This window comes from Artemia sp. Qi Xiang Cuo, chromosome 1 (genome assembly GCF_049724085.1).
Source record: "Artemia sp. Qi Xiang Cuo chromosome 1, ASM4972408v1, whole genome shotgun sequence".
Lineage (NCBI taxonomy): Eukaryota > Metazoa > Arthropoda > Branchiopoda > Anostraca > Artemiidae > Artemia > Artemia sp. Qi Xiang Cuo.
Window position 1 is genome coordinate 44,055,981 of NC_142794.1, and position 20,654 is coordinate 44,076,634.

The 20,654-nt window shown below is 35.0% G+C and overlaps 1 protein-coding gene across 3 annotated transcripts in view; it reads right to left on the reverse strand.

Moving 5' to 3' along the window:
• Window positions 1–17,324, reverse strand: part of LOC148956356 (serine/arginine-rich splicing factor 4-like) — a 36,151-nt gene extending 18,827 nt beyond the window's left edge. The window contains exons 1-4 of one of the 3 annotated variants that reach the window (XM_089106838.1): window positions 17,228–17,324; window positions 5,510–5,650; window positions 3,095–3,165; window positions 576–716 (exon numbers count right to left, since the gene is read on the reverse strand). In XM_089106838.1, coding sequence (XP_088962964.1) covers window positions 576–716; window positions 3,095–3,165; window positions 5,510–5,641 — 344 coding nt within the window. In that variant the 5' untranslated portion in view covers window positions 5,642–5,650; window positions 17,228–17,324. Of the gene's footprint in view, window positions 1–575; window positions 717–775; window positions 887–3,094; window positions 3,166–5,509; window positions 5,651–17,227 lie in introns of all 3 variants that reach the window. The other 2 variants (XM_089106919.1, XM_089106884.1) reach the window with 2 other exon arrangements.
• Between the last annotated feature and the right edge of the window lie 3,330 nt (window positions 17,325–20,654).

The window sequence follows — 20,654 nt, forward strand, 5'->3', positions numbered from 1 at the left end:
TAGCCCTGCAGTACTTTATTAAACAGATTAAGTAGATTTTTAGGCATCAATATAAATAAAAACATCAGAATCTTGCAAAGTAATCATTCTCAAGTGAGAAACTACTCATACAATCTAACAACAGCAGAAATTGATTTTTGAAAAACAGCAAACTTATTAATATTTCACTGAAGTTTGATTACTTTCACATATCCTCGACTATTATTGTACTGTATAATTCATGTAAGGCGTCTACAGGTAAAGTTGCCAAGCTTCAATTGTTCTTTTTTAACGAAAACAATTTCCCACTAAAATATATTTCAGTTTATAAGAGCTTGCTTTCTTTTGTATCTGTTGGAAGTTAATCCAAGAATATATAAATCACATAAAAACAAGATCTTTAGAATTTCATGAAGTTGGCAACACTACTTGCAGACGTTAGCAACAGAAAAAGGGAGTGTTGCACAAATACTTTTAGGCTCCAAATAATACTGAGCCACCCCAGTCAGTACATACACCACCAGTAGAAACGAGTAAAGAGGCTTATAGAGGATAGTTTGGTAACATTCCCTTTTTACTATATACTTTTTTCTTACTTGTCATCAAATCTTCTGTCACCGCGACCCCTCTGAAAGGAACCCCTTCTAAATCCACCTCTAAAGCCTCCTCTTCGATCATCTCTGCGATCGTTTTGAAAGGCGTCACGAGGCGTTCCCTTCGCATTTTCAACTGAGAGTCTGAAAACGAATTTCACATCAGATATAGAATATAATACAAAATAAAACTGTGTTCTTACTTGTCCATCCACTGTTTCCTTTCACGACGAGTAGGAGGATAACGGCTAGAGCTATAACGCCCCCCACTGCCACCGCCGCGTGCAGTACCCTTGGCATGTTCGATAGCCAGCCTGGAAGGATCAATTTCTTACATAATAATTAATCAGGTCTTATCCACCCCAACCCTTAATCCCATCAAGATATTGATGTACAAAAAGCTGGGCTCTTATTATTTTTGGGGGGAAATGGGACAATAAAATTTAATTTTAACAGGAAAAGTAAACCCAACTTAGTAGACTATTTTAAGTGTATGTTAGTTAAATGGATCTTGTTATTCATATTTTGAACTTTTACTTCAGCTATTTCCTTACATCCAAAGGAGGATATCAACCCAACGATAAGGAATCACTGCCCACTTGACTAACACTTTTACCATTTTTAAGTCACTGCCATATTTTTATTTCATTCATTCAGCTGCCCATCCTAATCAATACCAGTACTTCAATGTACACTAAAACAAAGCTGAAATTAATCGTTCCTTCGCGTGTAATTCTTCAAGCTGCATTGAATAGTTCAGCTGTAAAACATCTCAAGTTTTGCTAGAAAAGAATAAGCAAGAGAAATAATAGATTATTTTTTTTGTAAATTTCTGCATTTTTTGTGTCAAATACGCTGATTCAAGAGGGAATTTGAGGGTGATTTTTAGAAATATGTCAATAGGATTTTTACAGTAAATCAATTAATAAAATAAATATGAGACAACGGTTCGTAATCGCCAAAAAATTTTTTTTTTTTTATTACCAAAATCAAGGATCCCCAAATTGGCTAACTGGTCAGATGTGGCAATTAGGCACTTTAAAAATATCATTTTTCGTTTCTTTTTTTTTTTGCAAAACTTTGCAAGAAATGCGCAAAATTTAGTTTAGACTCAATTCCTTTTCTGTATTAATTATGGTCCTCGATCTATTCGAGCATCCTTGATCAGGTCTTATGATCTGAAAAAATCAAGAGATCTCTGATTTAAATGAATACAACAACATAAACCACAATGATAAGAAGCAATAAGCAATATATAAGCAGTATATAGGGTAACAATTCTGTTAACACAAACAATAACTTGTTCTTTTAATTTTTGCGTTCAAGTACACCACCATATTAATCTACATCTGAAGTATAAAGTATTTATTTAGTAGTATGAGATACAAGGCCGTTTCCAGGGAGGATTAGGGTGTTATGACCCCCCCCCCTCCCCCCAAATGTTTGTCCGGCTCTTAAAAACGTTACAAAAATAAATAAAAACTATTTATGCGTTTTTTAGGTTTTTTTGTAACCCATCCCCCGAAAAATATCCTTGATACGTCCCTGATAAGAGACGGATATGAATCGTCAAAAGGAAATTTAGCATTTATTACGGATATTCGGAAAACAGTCAATATTATTAGTTTAACAAAGCAATAATAGTTCATCAAATAAGAATTATTGAAGCATATTGAAGACAGGGATACATTTTGATGCAGCACATATTGAATATTCTCTGAATGCACAAATCACTTACTGAACATTCCAATTATAATGGCTGTCCCGAAATTTTGGCAAAGAATCCTGCCCCCCAAAACTCTGTTCACTGCAAAAGAAAATGCAGGGAAACAAGCACTTCAGATTACAATTAAAGTTTAGAATAATACAAGCTACTAACACAAACATTGATGACCACAGTTTGTCATCTATGTTTTCAGAAGTTGCCAAAGTGATATTTCTTCAATTTCTGCTTGTAAAATCCACATTTTTAGGATATTAAAACTAAATTAAGAACAGGCTTAGCTAAAAACCTGACAAATCGTGAAAAGTATATTCGGCGTGCTTTGACAAATCTTATATTTGTCCCGTGATCATGCTCTTTGTTTGAGATCCGGAAGCATTACTTCTGCCATTGGCTAAAAATTGTGTTGATACTCCATGTACTTTTGTAGCTATAAATTTTCCCTTAATTTATCCCAGCACTATTATAAAGAGACAATTATTGCCAAAATATGGACCTAGTGATATTATGCAACTTCAGAGGGTACTAAATGAGTTGTCAAAGATGTTTTTTTTGGAGATACAATCAGGCTCACTGCATAATCTTTAAGTTGTTATTTCCCGCTAGAAACCCTTTGTCACTAATTTTTGCCTGTTAATCGTCTTGTTTCTAATTTTGTGGCTCTACTGTTTAACAATTTTGTATAGTAGGTAAAAAAAATTACTATAATAATGCAAAAGCACAGAATATGCAACTTAATCATTTATACAGGTCATTAGTCATTAAGCGATTTAGGTAAAATACCCTTAAAAAAACTAACCTTTCTCCCATTAAGTCTTTCCCATTGAGATCATAAACTGCATCATCAGCATCACGTGGATCATCAAACTCCTAATAACATAAATGGTTCATTAAAACCTAACAAAAAGTGCAATAAGTAAAACAAAGAGCTAAAATAGATACTAGTACCTTCAGGTTTCTGTAGAGTGGTGTTTTCAAATTGTGGTCAATGAAACCGGGGGAGGGGGGGGAGGTCCACAAAGCGGTCGCAATTGGGTCCAAAATGGATCTCAGTGTTTCTGATTGTATACTTGCACGTTGCACTGCGCCATTATAAAACATACATGTGTTTTACCAAACCTATAATTTTTTCTTTTTAATTGCTTGTCAAAATAGACACCACATTTTTTATTTATGCTGACAAATTATTTGGAAAAATTTATCCAAGAAGGCAGGGCTCTTGTTAGGCTACTACCCTCACATTTCTTAGCTTGTGCTCACTTTTGGAATTTTACTATTTTTGGAACAAATTATATTTCCTGATAAAATTCCATACATCTGCCAATTTTGGGTAAATTCCATATTTCCAGCGCATTATGACAAATTTGATTCTATTTGTTCCTTTTTACTTAAAGAGTTGAAGAGTTCCAGCTTAGTTCTGCTTTATGTTGACAAATAGTTCCCAAAACATGTGAAAATATTTCCCCATATCCAGTCTGAAATACAGTACGAACAGACGAGAAAACCTATTCAATACTTCTTAAAACTGAGATTTGTTCATGAAAAAGGGAGAGCTTAATAGAAGGTACTTGCAACTACACCTTAAAGCTAGTATTTCAAAAAGAATTGCTATTAAATTTTTGGTTAAGATGTTGAACGCAGTATCAAGCCTATTTCCAAAGGGTTTTAATATTACTTATGCCCTTCCCTATGAGCTTTGCTTGTGTAACTATTGTCTCTGCTTCCACTGCTATGGAACCAAAACACCATAATAAATTAGATGTAAAACTTGTCACAAAAGTCACATCCATCACTCAGTTACAGCTGAAATTACGTTGTAGTGAAAGTGCCTTTTTGTAGTGCCAAAGTGTGTTAAAAGCCCTGCACTACGAACTGACAATAGGCAAAAACTGTAGAAATTACACCAAGATCTAAATCTAAAAAAAAGAATTCTGATTCGAACTTCCATTAACGAAATTTACCCTTGAAAACAAAAAGATCCAAGCAACATACGAGTTTAATTATAGAAAGGGTCAGTCTTGTGATAAACCAATACAATCCACAATAACAAAGCTTGATGACATTAACCGCTATTTTGAGCAGCAGATAAAATTTTTAAAAATACATTAACTTTGAGGTAAATTTTTCGAGTCACATTATCTCACAGGTTCAAAATTTTAAGCTAGACTATGGCAATGTGTGCTCAATATAAACAAATGATAAGAATAATTTGGTGATGTTTGTCTCTGTCTTGAACAATAAATAACAGTATGAACATGCGTTGGTAATATAGCAAATAGTTATCCATGCTCAAAGCCCACTGTCTCCATTCATCCAATAGAGGCTTTATAATCCCTAAATGTGTTTCTAGTGATGCCCAACAATCTCCCATTTACACATTTATTATTCAATGGAACTAAATACCATACAGTGTTGAGCTAGCCACAAGTTTCCATATGCTGTACAATAATGTAACAAAACTTGAAAATATAATTTAACCTTTCAACTCTTAACTAATTTGTTTTAATTATCTATGTTTTTTTCTGATTTCAGTCACTTTAATTTCTTTCTTTTTTTTGTCATGGTTCTTAACAAGTTCTCTTCTAGGATCTTTAATGTTATTGATGTTATATTTTATTTTTATTCAAATAAATTAATTGAATTCAATAATGCTAGGAGCATATTGCAAATAGTTTCACCAACTTAATGAACATGCATAATTATTGTGCCCTTTTGAATGCTATTTGAACATAAATAATTTTTTATGTAAATAAAAAAAAAACTTGTGAACCCATTGAAATTTTGGTACTACCAGAAAATACTGTTAACATACACAACTAAATATTACATAAATTTTGTTTCTGTAAAAGAAAGCTCTGAAGCACATAGCTCTGAAGCACAATAAGCAAATAATTTGGATAGGCTAGTGAAAGCTAAAAACTACAAAATCATTTACATTAAGCTCATTGGACACAGGGTTAAGAGTCAACCATATGATTTTATGCTAGAGAATTGAGGATAATAATTTACTTAAATTGACAGTCTTTCATATTTGTTTTTATTATCACAAAGTGAATTCCTTAACTGATTCAAGTTCATACTAGCAATTCAAACTTGAAAAAATTGTGTTAAGCCACAGCCAAAATGGGAGCAGAAGCAGTGTTGTCCAAAAGAAGGGATAACTACCTGTTGCTATTGTCTGCTAAAAAACTAACAAACAAAACAAATCACTTACCACAAAACAATAGCCTTTCTTCATTAGGACTTCAACAACCCGTCCATATCCTCTAAAGAATCTTTCAACATCTCTTTCTCTGCAACCTCTGGGTAAATTGCCAACAAAAACTCTCTTGCTATTGCCACCCATCTTGAGAACCTAAAGATAGTCCTCAGTTTAATGTTATGCTAGTATTTTCAGATTCCCAGTATTTATTAGTACATATTTACACCAGATATTTGAATAGCCTTTGTCATTCACAAAAAAAACCTAATAGCTGATTTGGGTATAATCAGTACACAAATACACAAATCTACTGTCAGTCACTTTTGGGAACAGAAAATATAAGGTTACTAGAAAATTAGAGCAGAGAAACCTTGAAATTTTTGCATTTTTAATACAGTAAATTAGTCTTTAATAAGTTGCATTTAGACAGTAAATCCCAGATTTTGACAGATTAATAATAAAATTAAAAATAATAATAAGCTGGAATAGCATTTGAATTAATGTAAATTTATTACCAAGAATACACTTTGAAAGTAGTTGGGCCTGACAATAAATAAGGACACTGTCAAGTTGGTATGTATTGCAAGTTATGTTGTACAGTAGACTGTCTACCAAAATTTAACAGCATTTAGGTTCTTCACACCATTCTTTTATACCAAAGTCATCAAACACGTTACAACTCATTCACCAGGCCCTCAGTGTTAGATGGCCATCTCTATGACAAATGGCACACTAGCATATGTTTCCAGTGCCATGGGAAACTCCCAAAACTGCAAAATTACTCAAATGGTATTTCCTTAAAATTTTGGTAGAATTTAATAGATCTTATGATGTGTCAACAATTTAAAAAGCTAACTAGAGGCAAGTTCTAAATAAGCAAAGATAAAAAAAAAACTTTCACTAATTGTTAAGTTAAGTGCTGTTTATTCAATGTAACTATGGCATAAATAGTATGTTCCTTGTGCTGGTAAGGTTTTCAATCAATGCTGGTAACACCAAGGAACTCCCAAAGTTGCCAATTTGCTCAAGACCAAATCCAGAGGGTTATTAGGTCTCCACCCAAAAGGCATCTTGACTCATAAGAGCAACAAAATGCATGTAAACAATTTTTATGCATTTTTGGAAAGGGCCCAGAACTTAAATACAAACCCTCTTCCCCCAAATAGAAATCTCCTTTAAGCCAATTTTTAAAGTTTTCCTAAGAGGTAAGCTTGCCTGAATATTTAATATTATTATCAATTTTGTAACTAAAATAAAATTTTCTTTATTCAATTACAACAAAAAACACACCAAGATAACCTAACTAAAAATCTAAGATTTAAATACATGGATGACTAATTCATAAGCCAACAAAAATTGCTCATCAAACGCTGCAAAAGTTCTTAATTGGACAAGGCCTACCTAACAAAAAGCAGCAAGTAGGCCAGCAGATTTTAGTTCATTTTCAAAGGCATTTGATTAAGCAAAGTGATAAGGCAAATACAAATGCAAGTAGACAGGATCAAACATTCAGTTTTGCTGAAGAAGATTATGAAAGCTTTAACTTCAGCACAGGTTGGCAGCTTGTGAGCAAAAGAGCAGTAGATGCAAGCACAGAAGAAATGCTATATGATACTCCAGAATTAGAAAAGGAGTTGTATGGCAAGACTTAAAGATGGTAGTCATTTTTTCCTGTCTATCCCAAAAACAGGCTAAAATCAATAACCCTGACAGTGACAGTACAAAAGAGGATATAGAAGCTGGACTGCAGACACTGCGTGTGGTCTTAGTACCAATGTGACATCATTTTTCATAGAAAGTTACCAGAGTGCAAATCAAGATGATAAGAGCAAAGGACAATGAACATAAAGGCAAAGAAAACACTTTTGAGAGATCTGCATATTGCCCCTGAACTGCTATAAAAAGAACCAAAGAAGACTTCTCTCATCAAAAAAATGGCATAAAGAAACCAGTACTAGTGCATTATATGGGCACTTCTAAAAAGTCGAGTTTGGTTAATGCTAATGAAATAAAACAAAATAGGATGAATATATAATAGTTAATAAACAAATTTGGGCTATATATTTGCACATTAGGGAGGGGGGGGGGGGGGGTAGGCATAGCATATATTAAAAATGTAGCCTAACCTAGGTACCCCCTCCTAAACCCTGAAGAACAACAGTTTAAATATCATGAATGCAATGAAGACCCCACTTTGCATTGTGTGGAAAGTGTAAAAGAAAGAAATAAGAAAGCCAATCAAGCTTAGAGGTCAAAGAAAAAAAAAAATCTAAAATCAAGATCTTGAAGCAGATTTAGAATTTGGGAAAAAGAAATAAGTATTATTGTTTTTTAACTTGTCTTTGTTCTAAGCAGTAACATAAAAATTTCTTTTCTTCTTTTTTTTTAAGTGCCAATTTAGTAAGTTCCAAAATATTCATGCTTTAAAGTTATTTGCAACACCCGTTCCTTTTTTCATTTCTTGTCAAATGGCTATCCATTTCTCCGGCAAGCTTATATTATTATTTTATCATCAAACGAGCAATCGCCTCCTGTAATCAAACAAGATGTCAAGAAATTTTTCTCACTATTTAACCCTCGGAGATATAAGCACTAGCTTCTCTTCAATGAAGGAATTGCGACAAGGAATCAGACTAAGAGGCGATAGTTCATTCAAACGGTGCTATAATTCCAGTGTAAGATAAGAATTTAAACGGAAAGGTCGCGTGAGATGAAAGAAAGAAAATCAAGCGACGCCAGCCCAGCATTAAGCATTTCTTAAAGATTGCAAAAACCAGCAATGACGGTAAGGAGTTTACTACTATTCTGACAATAGTTTGTAATTAGTGGGTTTAGAAGCACGCACGTGTCACTAGTAATTAAATGCAATTCCCAATTTAGATTAAAGACGACCAAATCTTAATTTGGAAATCTTCTTGTAAGAATTTTTCTTAGCTATGATCAATTAAAGGAAACAGTAAAAATGATCATTATTTGGGTGGGATCAAACTTTTTTGAAAATTAATCTTTTTCTAGATCCCAAAATGGGATTATTAATAGTTCATTCATTTTATGTTCTATTTCTTGTGTAACTATTAGCATGGTTAATGTTGGAATACCTTCATACTCCCATATTTCCAGAAACAAAAAGTAGAATCCCGCAAAAATTTCTTTTCTTCTTTTTTTTTAAGTGCCAATTTAGTAAGTTCCAAAATATTCATGCTTTAAAGTTATTTGCAACACCCGTTCCTTTTTTCATTTTACTGTGTGAATTGATCATAGAGCCATTCTAGAATTTTTAGCTGTGTCTCTAAAATTCAATACTTTTGAAGGGGGGGTGGGCAAACTTTGACCTACCAAACAAGTCATGTACGCAAATAATTTAATTAACAAAATTTAATTGTTTTCAGTTTTTACGAGGAAAACGAGTTTTTGCGACCATTAGTAAAATTGGGAGGAAAAATGTTCCAGGAACAGCGAGATAAGTAATAAAATGAGTAATTTAACGATTCAAGGGCAATCTTTGAAGCCTTGGAACAGTCGGGTAGAGAGCATTTTCTTGGTACTTTACTGTTAAGGTCACACTACATGATGCTCCAACAGAGGGGCTAATAACTGACCATCGCAGGTGTCCCTTCCTTCGTGCCTCCGGCACACCTGAAACAGCGTGTTACTGGAAGCGAAGGAACACAGTTTTATCTTTGGCTTATGGAAAGCGTACGGCGCATTTTTTACGACGGCAAGCTTTCTCCTCCTGAGAGGTTATCTTTACTTGGTTGTGTTGTTTACTGCGTTCAACATTGGAGATCCTGGGTCCTAAAAAGTGGACATTATGCTTTGAACAAGAATTTTATTAAACAAAACCTTTACCATTGCCTAGAGATAAATATGCATTCCCTAGTGCTTCTCATTTGTCTATTCAAACGGCTTGGACTCGAACGTCTTTTCAAACTCTCCAACATGAATAGCCAAACGTGTGAAGATTTTTTTAGGAAGATGCAGTCTCAAACCAGCACTTACAGTACTGTAATAAACTTTTTGTTCCTCCAACTTCTACATCAAATTCGTCGATATGAAAGTATAACGGATTTTGAAGCTCAATATTCTAATGAACAGTTGTCCTTGCCCAAGGCCAAGCGAATTAGATCCATTGGTGTTGTGTCTGTCAGTTCCGATTTTTCTTTGCCCGGGGACGATGAAATCAAGCTCGAGCTAGGGCGAGCTCGTATTGAAAGCCAGCAAATAATGAAAGCCTTGATACCCGACGACGTACTTTCTGCTTTTGGTCACCAAGTACCAAATGTTCGTCTCTGTACTTCACGACAGTGACTCAGAGGAAAATACTCTGTCTGATAAGCAGGAAAAGGCTTCCGCGACTGACACTGAATCAAGACTTCTGTTGGCTCCATAACACCAATAAAAAAAATCCATGCTGTTGTGGCTTCTGAGGGAAAGCTCTGAGAAGCTGAGTAGTGACCGATTAAAATGGGTGGTGGTCCAGGGCTGATGAGTAGGACTACGTGAGTTGCCACAAACCAATGCAGAGGTTGGTGTGAAATTGGACAATAAATATCTGAGAAACTAGTTATTTTTTTTAGTTGGTTGCTTTACTTACTGCTTTTTACTAATAACTCAGTAGTAACAATTTTTCTGACTGTTGCTTTACAGTTTTCTCTTCAAACACCCAAAGGCCTGGGTTTAATACCAATAAAGTTGGATTCCAAGTACATTCGGGAAAAAGCAATCTGTGTTTCTTCTGGATTCTTTTGTGTAAAAGCAGCAGATTCCTTTTTTTAGTACAATTAAGAATCCGAGATCCAAGGGTGCGTCTTGGCACAGCCACTAAACAGAAAAGCAGGTATGATAAAAGGGAAAGAGGCGTGTGAAGATGTGATAAAAAGCAACTTTTACCGCTGGCCAAGCCATATTGAATAGGGCTGTGAAGCATGACATCAATTCTTGGGTGAGAAATTCAAATAACAATGAAATGCAGATGCGTGGACACGTTATTTCAGAACTTTGGCAAATTGTTTTTGGCCTAAAATATTTGTTGTAGATCCTACTAATCCACCAGAACGTTTTCACATCGAAATAATACTAGGAATATTGACAATGAGTTGTTAGTTACAACTAGAAACCACGTTTCACGGTACTTTGAATTTTTCACCTTGCTTTTTACGTCATCACCGCGCAGCCCTATGTTGTACAACTTAAAAACCGTGTTCCGGGATTTTATTTTTGAGCTGGTGGCAATGCTGAATGTGTAATAGGAAAAAGTGGCACCATCGTAGGGTCACCTAGTTTTTGCATGAATATCAACAACTTGCAGTCCTCCATTCTTCTTCTTTAGGTACATATCAGTTGTTTTCAGTCTTGGGGGTTCTTTTCCTTGCCAAATAAACCCATAAATGATTTTTTCCAATTTTTAAAAGATTGCTTTTGAAGGTGCTGAAATATTTGACTGATACCAAATAACAGGCAAGCAGTATTTATTTACATATTGCACCCTTTGGAATATGCCTCTGGAGGCATGCCTCTAGGTGTCCCTCAAAATGCCCAGTTGTTAACCCCTCTGCTCCAACTAGCGCTTCCATGTGGAACCGATCACACATTTTGTCATGCGAATTCAACAATATCCAGAGTATTTCAATTTGAAAAGCATATAGATCATATAAAATAGACAATCTTCAGAATGACTGGACATATTAAGATCTTTTGCTGAATAGGCAATCGTACAGAAAACGCAGCGTTTCCAAATTACTAGATTTTTTCTCTAGATCCCATGTTTTGAAGGATTGAAATTTGGCATGCTTGTTGACCTGGGTCTTGTGTCATGCATAAAAAATTTTGAACCCAAAACTCAGATTGGACTAGCAGAATAATTCACACGTTTTGGTTTTGAAGAATATCATAATGTAGAAAATGGAAATCTAACTTTAAAATATAGATAATATCTTCAGTCCTGCTTTAAGAAAATATAGGGTTTGCCAAAAATAAGCAACTAATCTTTGCACCCTTTTTTATATGTTTTTCCAAGAAGCTTTGGATCTAAAGCTGAATTGATATCTGTGTTTTTTACTTCCTGTCCATTAAAGTCTAAGATATTTAAAAGAACTATGATTAATTATGATTTATCTAATAATTTGTAATTCACACTCTTTTATTCTGGTTTTTTACTTTTTGCTTATTTCTTTTTGTGACTTCATTTTGTCTTTTTAATTTTAGACTTGGATTTTGGCGATGACAGTAGTACCTCTGCTTCTAGTAGTATTGACTATATTATGAGTGGTGTGGATGCTTCTTGCTTGAAGGGCTCAGATATGACCAAATTTCACCAGCCAACTAAACAGGATTCTGTAGACTCATCCTGTGTTCTTTCAAAGTTAGATATTAACTTGTATGCTGGAAAACCAGATCAACTCAAAAACCTTTCAGATGAAGAAAAATACAATCTTTTAACAAGTCACTTCAAGCTGAACCAGAATTTCCCATTTCATTTGAAAGCATTTATTGAAAAGGGAAAAACAAAAGTTTGATCCTTTCAGTACTCTTGGTTACAAACTTTCCCAGAATGGGTCTTCAGTCCATTGTGCATGGGTATCTTTTGTGCAAAATGCGTTTTATTTGCTTGTCAAGCTGCTAAGAAGGGTAGCCATCAGGTTCAAGGCTCTCTAGTCTCAAAACCATACACAGGACTCAAGCATTTCCTTTCAGACATGCGGGCACATCAGAACTCTCGTTACCATCTTGATTCAATGATTAGCACTGAAAGCTTTGTCTCCATTTATGAAAAACAAACTAGGAGCATTGTGTCTGCTATATCAAGTGCAGAGGCTGAAATAAAAAAAAATGTGAAATACTAACACCAATTCTGCATGTGGTCCTTTTTTGTGGGTGGCATGAGTTACCTCTGCAAGGACACAGAGAGGAGAGTAAACTATGCAACAAAACTAAGGTAAATGAAGGCATTTTTTGTGGTGTTTTGCATTTAATGGTAGAGAGTGGAGAGCAATGTCTAAAAAACACTTCAAAAATGGCGCAAAAAATGTGCAGTATATATATCCCATCATTCAAAACGATCTGATCAATTGTGCTGTGCCCATTATTGTGCCAAGCATTGCGAGTGATGTAAATAGTTCAGTAGCATTTTCAATCCTTGCCGACAAGACTACAGACATTTCCAATAAGGAACAATTAGTTCTTGTAGTCAGATACTACAATGAAACTTGTGCTTTACTTGAAGAGCGGTTTCTCAGGTTTTCTGTATGCAGAAATTTCACCAGCTCTCCAGTAGCAGAGCAAGTCATTGGCCAATGCATTGCATTCAGCTTAAAAATGGAGAAATTTGTGGGGGTTGGTTTTGATGGGGCCAGCAACATGTCAGGCTGCTATTCTGGCACACAGGCAGAAATTTGGAAAAAATATCTGCATGTGATCTACACCCACTGTGCATTGCACAGCTTAAATTTGACTTTATGTAAAACTAATAGGGTAGGACTTGTTAGGTCAACCTTTGCTACTATTCAGCAGATTAAATCATTTTTATCATCTTCACCAAAAAGAACAAATATGTTTTTAGAAGCGGTCACTGTCGTTCGTCCTGATAGTCCCATGAGAAAGCTCGTGAAGTTGTGCAAAACGAGATGGGTGGAGCGTCATGACTGCATTTTAGTTTTTATGTCTTTGTATTGTGCAATTATTTCTGCACTCGAGGAAATAGTTGGTAGCATATGGTGCGATACGGAAGTTATTTCAAAAGTAAATGCATTGGTTTCAGCAGCAACCGAATTTAGTTTTATGTTCACGTTGGCTAAGCTAGAGTTTGTTAGTGCCATAATGCTCTCTTTCTCTAAGGCGCTGCAAGCTAAAGATTTAGACTTAGTTGAGTGCTGTCGGCAGTGCTGTAAAGCTATGTTCTGATACTTTACTGCAGTCAAAACAAAATGATTTTGAAACAATTTTTCAGAAAGCCCATGAACTTGCACAATAGGTAAATGTGGCTCTGGCTGTTCCAAGGTCTATCCCCTGAATGTCCATCAACAATAATGAATCCATCAAGGTTTTTTATTGCAAGCCATTGTTCAAACCTTACTTTGCTTCACTTATTGAAGAACTTGATCAAAGATTTTTATGCCATCAGGAGGCATCTTTCAAAATTGGAAGGCTTTTGCCAGCTAACGAGTCATTAAATATTAATAAATTTGTGAATGCTGTTGCTGTTTATGAGGGATTTCACAGTGGTAGACATGTGCTCAAATGTTAGTCCTTTGGAAACAGAAGTGGCTCGGAAAGTTTGAGAAACCATCAACTGTAACTTCAACTCTTGCATCATGCAATGCAAGATTTTTCCCATGCATTTGAAGGCTTTTGACGATTTTTCAGACATTACCAGTGACTACTGCTTCTGCTGAGAGGAGCTTTAGCTGTCTTAAGAGATTAAAATCCTATCTGCAGAGCTCCATGGGCAAGGAGCATCTGAACAGACTAGCTCACATGACCCTGAACCACAATATCCAGGTCAATGCTGACCAAGTTTTTGATTGATTTGCAGCCAAAAAAGACTGGCAGCTATTACTGTGAGAGGTTAGGTTGTCTTTCATTGCTCATTTCTCTAAGTGCAGTTGATTCTGTTTTTTAAATTTTAATTGTGCTTTATCCTCTGTAAACAATTACCTTAAATTACCTTAAATCACAGCTTGGAGTGAAATAAGGATTTTCGATCCTGTTGAATCACTCCTTATGATGACTGTTGTAGTTGGTTAAGTTCTGGTGGAAGATTCTGGTGCTTCCCAGTCAAACTTCCATGGTGTATCTTTCCACTCAGCATCCAGATGCCGTTTGAAAGCATCTGTTGATTCAGAAGCAACAGTGTCCTCCTTGAGGTTATTCCAGAGGTTCTTAATCTGATTCGAGAAGAAATTGCATCTTGCTCCAGTTGTAGCGTGATGTTTGCGGATTTGTCTAAGGTGTCCTTGTGTTTTGTGGGAGGTGTCGATCTCCAGGATCTCATTTTCTTGATTGGTTGAGAGGAGTTTGTACGCCTGGATCATGTCTCCACGTTTCCGTCTGTATAATAAGGAGGGGAGGTTGAGTTCCTTCAGCCGTTCACTGTATGTCTTGTTTTCCATGCCGACAATCATCTTAGTGGCCCTTCGTTGGATTTGCTCAAGAACTGCCTTGTCCTTTTTGAATCGAGGGGTGGCCAGTATCGTCCCCACCTCCAGTCTAGGTCTTACTAATCCTTTGTAGAGTTTGGTGATTACGTGTTTACTCCTACTGGTGATGCTGTGTTTGATGATGCCTAGGGCTCTACTAGCATTGGTTGAGATTTTTTGTGAGTGGGAGCTGAATTTCAACTGGGAGTCAACGATGACGCCAAGGTCACAATGTTAATATCAATAAATTTCTTGCTTTCATGGCTGTTATAATAGGCAGACTGAAGCCCCACCCCTCCAAAACCAAATTCTAGGCAAATGTCTTTTATATAATATTATTTTTTATTGATTTAGTTCTCTAAAACAAGGGTCCCATAGGCAAATATAAGAAATAATGCACTTCTTTATTTTATATTTTCTAAATTCTGCTGCTTTGTGGCAGTTCCAAAACAACTACTTGCCCAAAATAGAAACTCGCACTGCTTCTAACTTTTTTTTAAATTCTGACTTAGTTGGCAAAATATTGTCATCCATTCTCAAACAAAAAGTCTACAACTAGAAATACTCATGATGAGTGTGTACTTTTAATTTCTTTACCTAGCTACCCCCCTACCCCGCCTGAAATCTTGCACTATGATAGATAATTTTCTTGCTCACATGACTGCTATAAAAAGGTAGACTGAAGGCCCCCCCCCCCCAAAAAAAAAACAAAATCCTGGATATGCCACTGGTTCTAAGATCTTACAGCTCACTGATGTTAGCAAAAAGTGTGAAGACCACCACTGTTCTGTTGTATAGAACAATGATGAGAGAACTTTGGTCATCTACTCATCATTGTTCTCAGACTACTGATCAGAGCAGAATGATGAGAAGTTTCCACAACAACAACCGAAGATGTAAGATCTTAGCACATTGATGAGTGAAAAAACACCCCTAATGCTTGAAGAAGAGTTGAGATCTCTTAAAGCAATAAATGCTTAAATGATAGGTTTTATAGTTATTTTCTACTTTATATGCTTGAAATATTGCACAAGATTATATGGAGCAGAAAAACTAAAAATTCAAAATTCTAGTTTTTTGGATTTCAAAATCATTTATTTCATAGGCTAGGCCTAGTTTTAAAGTTTTCTGTAGGCTTGTTTTGGTAATGTGTTTTGTCATTCTTAAAAATGCTCTTTTTTGCTGTAACCTTGGATAAATAGAGAAAAGGAACATCTTTCCCCAACTTTTTTGGCACAGCAAATAATATATATATATATATATATATATATATATATATATATATATATATATATATATATGACTTGTAAGAGCAACAAAATGCATATAAATGATTTTTATGTTTTTGAGTCTTCTGTAAAACCCCCAAAACTTGAATACACCCCCCCACAATAGAAATTCATGATAGTAAAATGGTTTAACCAAATTTCAATAGGCTAGGTATAGGCTAGACCTGTCATGTAGGCAAATTTTAGGACCCTCTAGAGGGAGAATGAGAGGAGATAGGTACTTCAAAAACCTTCCCAGGACATAGGCTACTTTAGCATGTAGACCCAAAACCTGAAAGTTTGATTTTCCTAACCTAACCCCTTTCCAAGCTAGCCAAAAGTAGCTAAACTAGAATTTTACTGGGAATCCCCTTGTCCATGTGAAATTCCTCCAGAAACTTTCCCTCCCAATTGAACCCCCCCAATAATGAAGTGTGTAGCCTAGCATGTTTCCTAATTAAGAAATAGGGTAAATGATCTCCTTTTAGGAAAGACCACTTTTCTTTAGCATTCCTGGAAAATAGAGATTAGTTTTTTGACCACCCCTAAGTAGGCTATTATACAATAACATGATGAAATGTGAGGGTAGTAGCCTAACAAAGGCCTTGCCTTCATGGTAAATTTTCACTAATAATTTGTCAGCATAAATTAAAAATGTGGTCTCAGTTTTGACAAGCATAGAAGAGAAAAAATTAGGCTAGGCTTTAGGTTTAAGCATCCTTGCTTTAAACAGCAGACATGGGCTAGATTGGGATCCCATTTGAAAATGGCTAAATTGAAACTAATTTGAAATTTGAAACTAATGTTGTTGTGTGTGTAGGCCTAGTGCATGGTTTTGAATTAAAATTTGGGTAGCCTAAAGTTCTACAAAATAATATTATTGAGTTAGGAACAAAGTGAATACACCATTCGATGCCTTTTTTTATGCTGATTACGAATATAATAAGCATAGGCTATACCTAACCTAACCCTGAATTGGCATATATAGGGGGGGGGGGGCTTAAATTAATTTATAAAAGAAAAGATTATTTTATTCTTAATAAGCATAAAAAAAGGCATCGAATGGTGTATTCACTTTAGTCCTAACACAATAATATGATTTCGTAGAACTTTACCAAAATTTGGGGTTAACGACATATTTTCTAGCCTAGGTTTTCACCACTGAAGTGGTGACTTGACTATTACCTAGATTTAACCAAACTATCAGGAATTGCCTAGGCTATGAACCCATCATCAAAGGATTTATTAAGGGAATTGTTTACATAAGAATGCGGGTTATATAGAACAAAAACTAGGTTATTTTCAAGAATTATTTTGACTTTCTTTACCTTACCGAATAACAGCTTCAAAGCACACAAACGAAATGGCGGATATTTGCGCAGTTGACAAATAAGAAATGAATTTAATCAAAGAAAGACAATTTTTAGATGCCACTAGTATTCAGACACAGAAAAAGTACTTTAAGCCGCTTTAGTTATGTAAAAACAAATAAGTAAAAATCTGATGGAAAGAAATATAAATATTCATTACCAAATTGATAATTGGAAACCGAAATTTCAGTAGCAGGACCAGACAAAAGATTTCCGTACCGAATCAATTTGAGGCTGTTAGCTTCACTATACAAGAAAGTATATTCCGCGGAAGGTTTGAATTACAAAATTTTCTGGGTAGATAGCAATTACTAGAGTAAGGTATCAAAGAATAAAGAAACCAGTATATGTGTCAAGAAAAAAATGAGGCAATAGCTTAACTTAGCTGAACGAAGTCCATTATTTGGACCTTTTTCTAGAGTTAAATGGGTAGGAGGTATTTCAGGTTGCTGGATATGAAAAATACACAGAGGTTAATTAGTTTCTTGAGTGGAGTAGATGACTAAATATGCTCGTAATCTAGCTTAGCTAGTTTTCCATTGAAATAATTTTGCCACCTGATTTATTTTGACAATTCTTTGACTGATGTGATCCCTGTCTATCTACTTACACATTGTATCTATAGCTGTTTTTAATTTTGTTATTCTTAGGCTGCTAGGATCGTAGTTAGTCATTCTTTTAGGGTAGACAGCAGTCAGTTTACATTCTTGGGTATTGAATAGCACAATACATTAAACTACTGAATATCACTTTGTAATCTATCTGTTCACCAAGTTGCTAGAAAGTTTTTTTGGTGGAATTTTTGAACAACCTATTCATATTTTTATTTTATGTATCGGTTCAGGTATATTTTTCAGTAGATGGAAAAGTGCCCTGGTAATTCTGATACATAAGAAAGGCGATAAATCTGACGTAAATAATATTCATCTTATTACAATTTTATTTCCATTATCTAAAGTGCTTGAAAAAGGTTTAAAAGAAAGGACTTGTAATTATCTGGATACAATTTAATTTTTGCCAAATATCAGTTTGGATTTAGGGCAAGTACTTCGACAGAACACGCAGTTGAAGATCTTTTATTAGAAATAAATGATTTTTTAGATGATGATTTCCATTGGTTACCGTTTTCTATGATGTTAAAAAAGTATTTGACACTTTAAACTATGAAATTCTTCTTGACAAAAAGGAAAATTCAGGCATAAGAGGAAAAGAACTAGAAATAATAAAATCATATCTGTGTTGATGTAAAATTACGGTAGATGTCGACAAAAAACTGCCTAAGTTAAAAAGATTGAATTATATTGGTGTCACTTAAGGTTCAGTACTAGGTCCCTTTTTATTTTTGATTTATACTAATGATCTTCCGCAGATTTTTCATGAGAATATTAGTCTCCTATCATTTACCAGTGATGATGTTCCTGCCGAAATTTCTAAAATAAGTAAGCCGTTATTGATAAAACGTGATAAATTAAGAAAACTTCACGTACATGATGCAAGGATACCGAAGGAGATTCAGACGAACTTGTTCGTAAAAAGACCTGATGGTTCATTTACAAAATACTCATTTAGTGATGAAATACCAGAAATTGACTTTTTTTCAGAGTCCGAGGAGAAGTATATAATAGTTTTCCATTTGATGTTTCAATGGCATAAAATCATAACATGTAATAGTGGAACCACCCTGTTATTATCGATTGAAACATATAAGTCTGAAGCGTTTAATCTTGGTTTACTTAGTCTATTTATTTTTTATGATCAATAGGAAGATAAGTCTGCAAACCAAGAGTAAAATATTGAAAGCTACAGTGATGGCAATGGTCAAATATGGTTCTGAAGCCTGTGCTCCGAAAAAAGGATGAAGATTTGCTAGATGTTTTCCAGAGAATTGCCTAGGGATTGTTTTGGATACCTGGATGACTTTCCGTATTTCAAGCAGTAGGCTGTAGGAAAAGTTTGGTTCAATCCCGCTTTCTAGGCCTATAATGAGAGAAAGGCTGAGATGGCTAGCGCATGGTCTGAGGATGAATGATTGCTGAAGATTGTCCTTTTCGGCCAGCCGTCTAGGGCTAAATGGAAAGCAGGTCGTCCGTGGTTGAGGTGAGAAGATGTCATAAAGAAAGATTTAAAGGAAATGGGAACTTCCTGGGAGGGTGTAAAGAGGGTGGTTTTGAATATATTGGGATGGAGGAAGAGCGTGCGTAGCTGTGTTGGCCTCAGGCGGCTTGGTGATACGGTGTGTTCTTAGTAGTAGTACGTAGTAGTAGTATTTGTTTTATTTAACTTCTTACTAAAAAGTTTTTTTTATTTGTTTTACTGCTTATTTAGATTCACATATAGGTCTTTCAGAATAGCAGCACTGAAAAAATTTGACTTGGAATAAGGATGCTTATATTTTTTTTTTCTTAGCTGTAGTTTAAAAAAATATTGTAGCTAGTAATAATGAAGAAAATAGCACTATATCAGATATTCCAAAAAAATAATATTCACTTTTGAATGAACTGGCAAAGAAAAATTCAAATACAAGGAGGTATCGTTTTGTACTTGTCGGGACTGGAGGACTGCAGAAAATATGATTGAAACTTTTGTATCGGTATCTGATACGGGTATTTTAGACATATGCTAAACTTTTTTAGATGAGTTTTCGGCTGAAAGTATTCACGTTGAAGGTTATCAATTTTTTCATATTGATTGGAGTAGACAAAAGCAAGGGGGTGCCGTACAATAACGTAAAAAAGCGTAGAAACTTGTCACATAAAATTTGCTAAAATTAAAAGAAGGTGTTGGTGATGTCGAGTTGAGTTCGATACGAATTTATTATGTCAAATAACAAGAATTAAATGAGATACAATATAATTTAAATAATCGCTCTTCCTTGTCACTTACTTATTAAAATGAGACACAAAATACTGTCGAAGAGACAATCTGTATCGGTTGGTAGTCATATTATTTACAATTGGCACATTTATAATCACTTTGACTAGGAACTTTTTTTTTTCGAAAACGGGACTTTCCTAAGTGCTGACTTTTTCCTATTAATTGAAAGCCGTTTCTCTTCACAGTCAGCCTCCAAACGGCGAATTATGCCATCCGTACTAATCATGGATCCTACCTTATGAAGTATCAGCAATGACAAATCATCTGCAAACTTCGCTCTCTTTTCATGCCAAGTCGCCATTTTGTTACACAGTATTAAAAATAAAACAGGTCCCGTTTTGGTACCTTGGGGTATTCCACAGAAAACCTCAAGAAAATCCGATTGTACCCCATCAGCACTAACATACTGTTAGTGCTAAACAGTAAAGTAATTAATGAAATGAATCCAAATAAATCCTTAGAAAAGTTTTATAAATATATTAGCTGAAAAGCTTAATTAATTTTGCTCGTA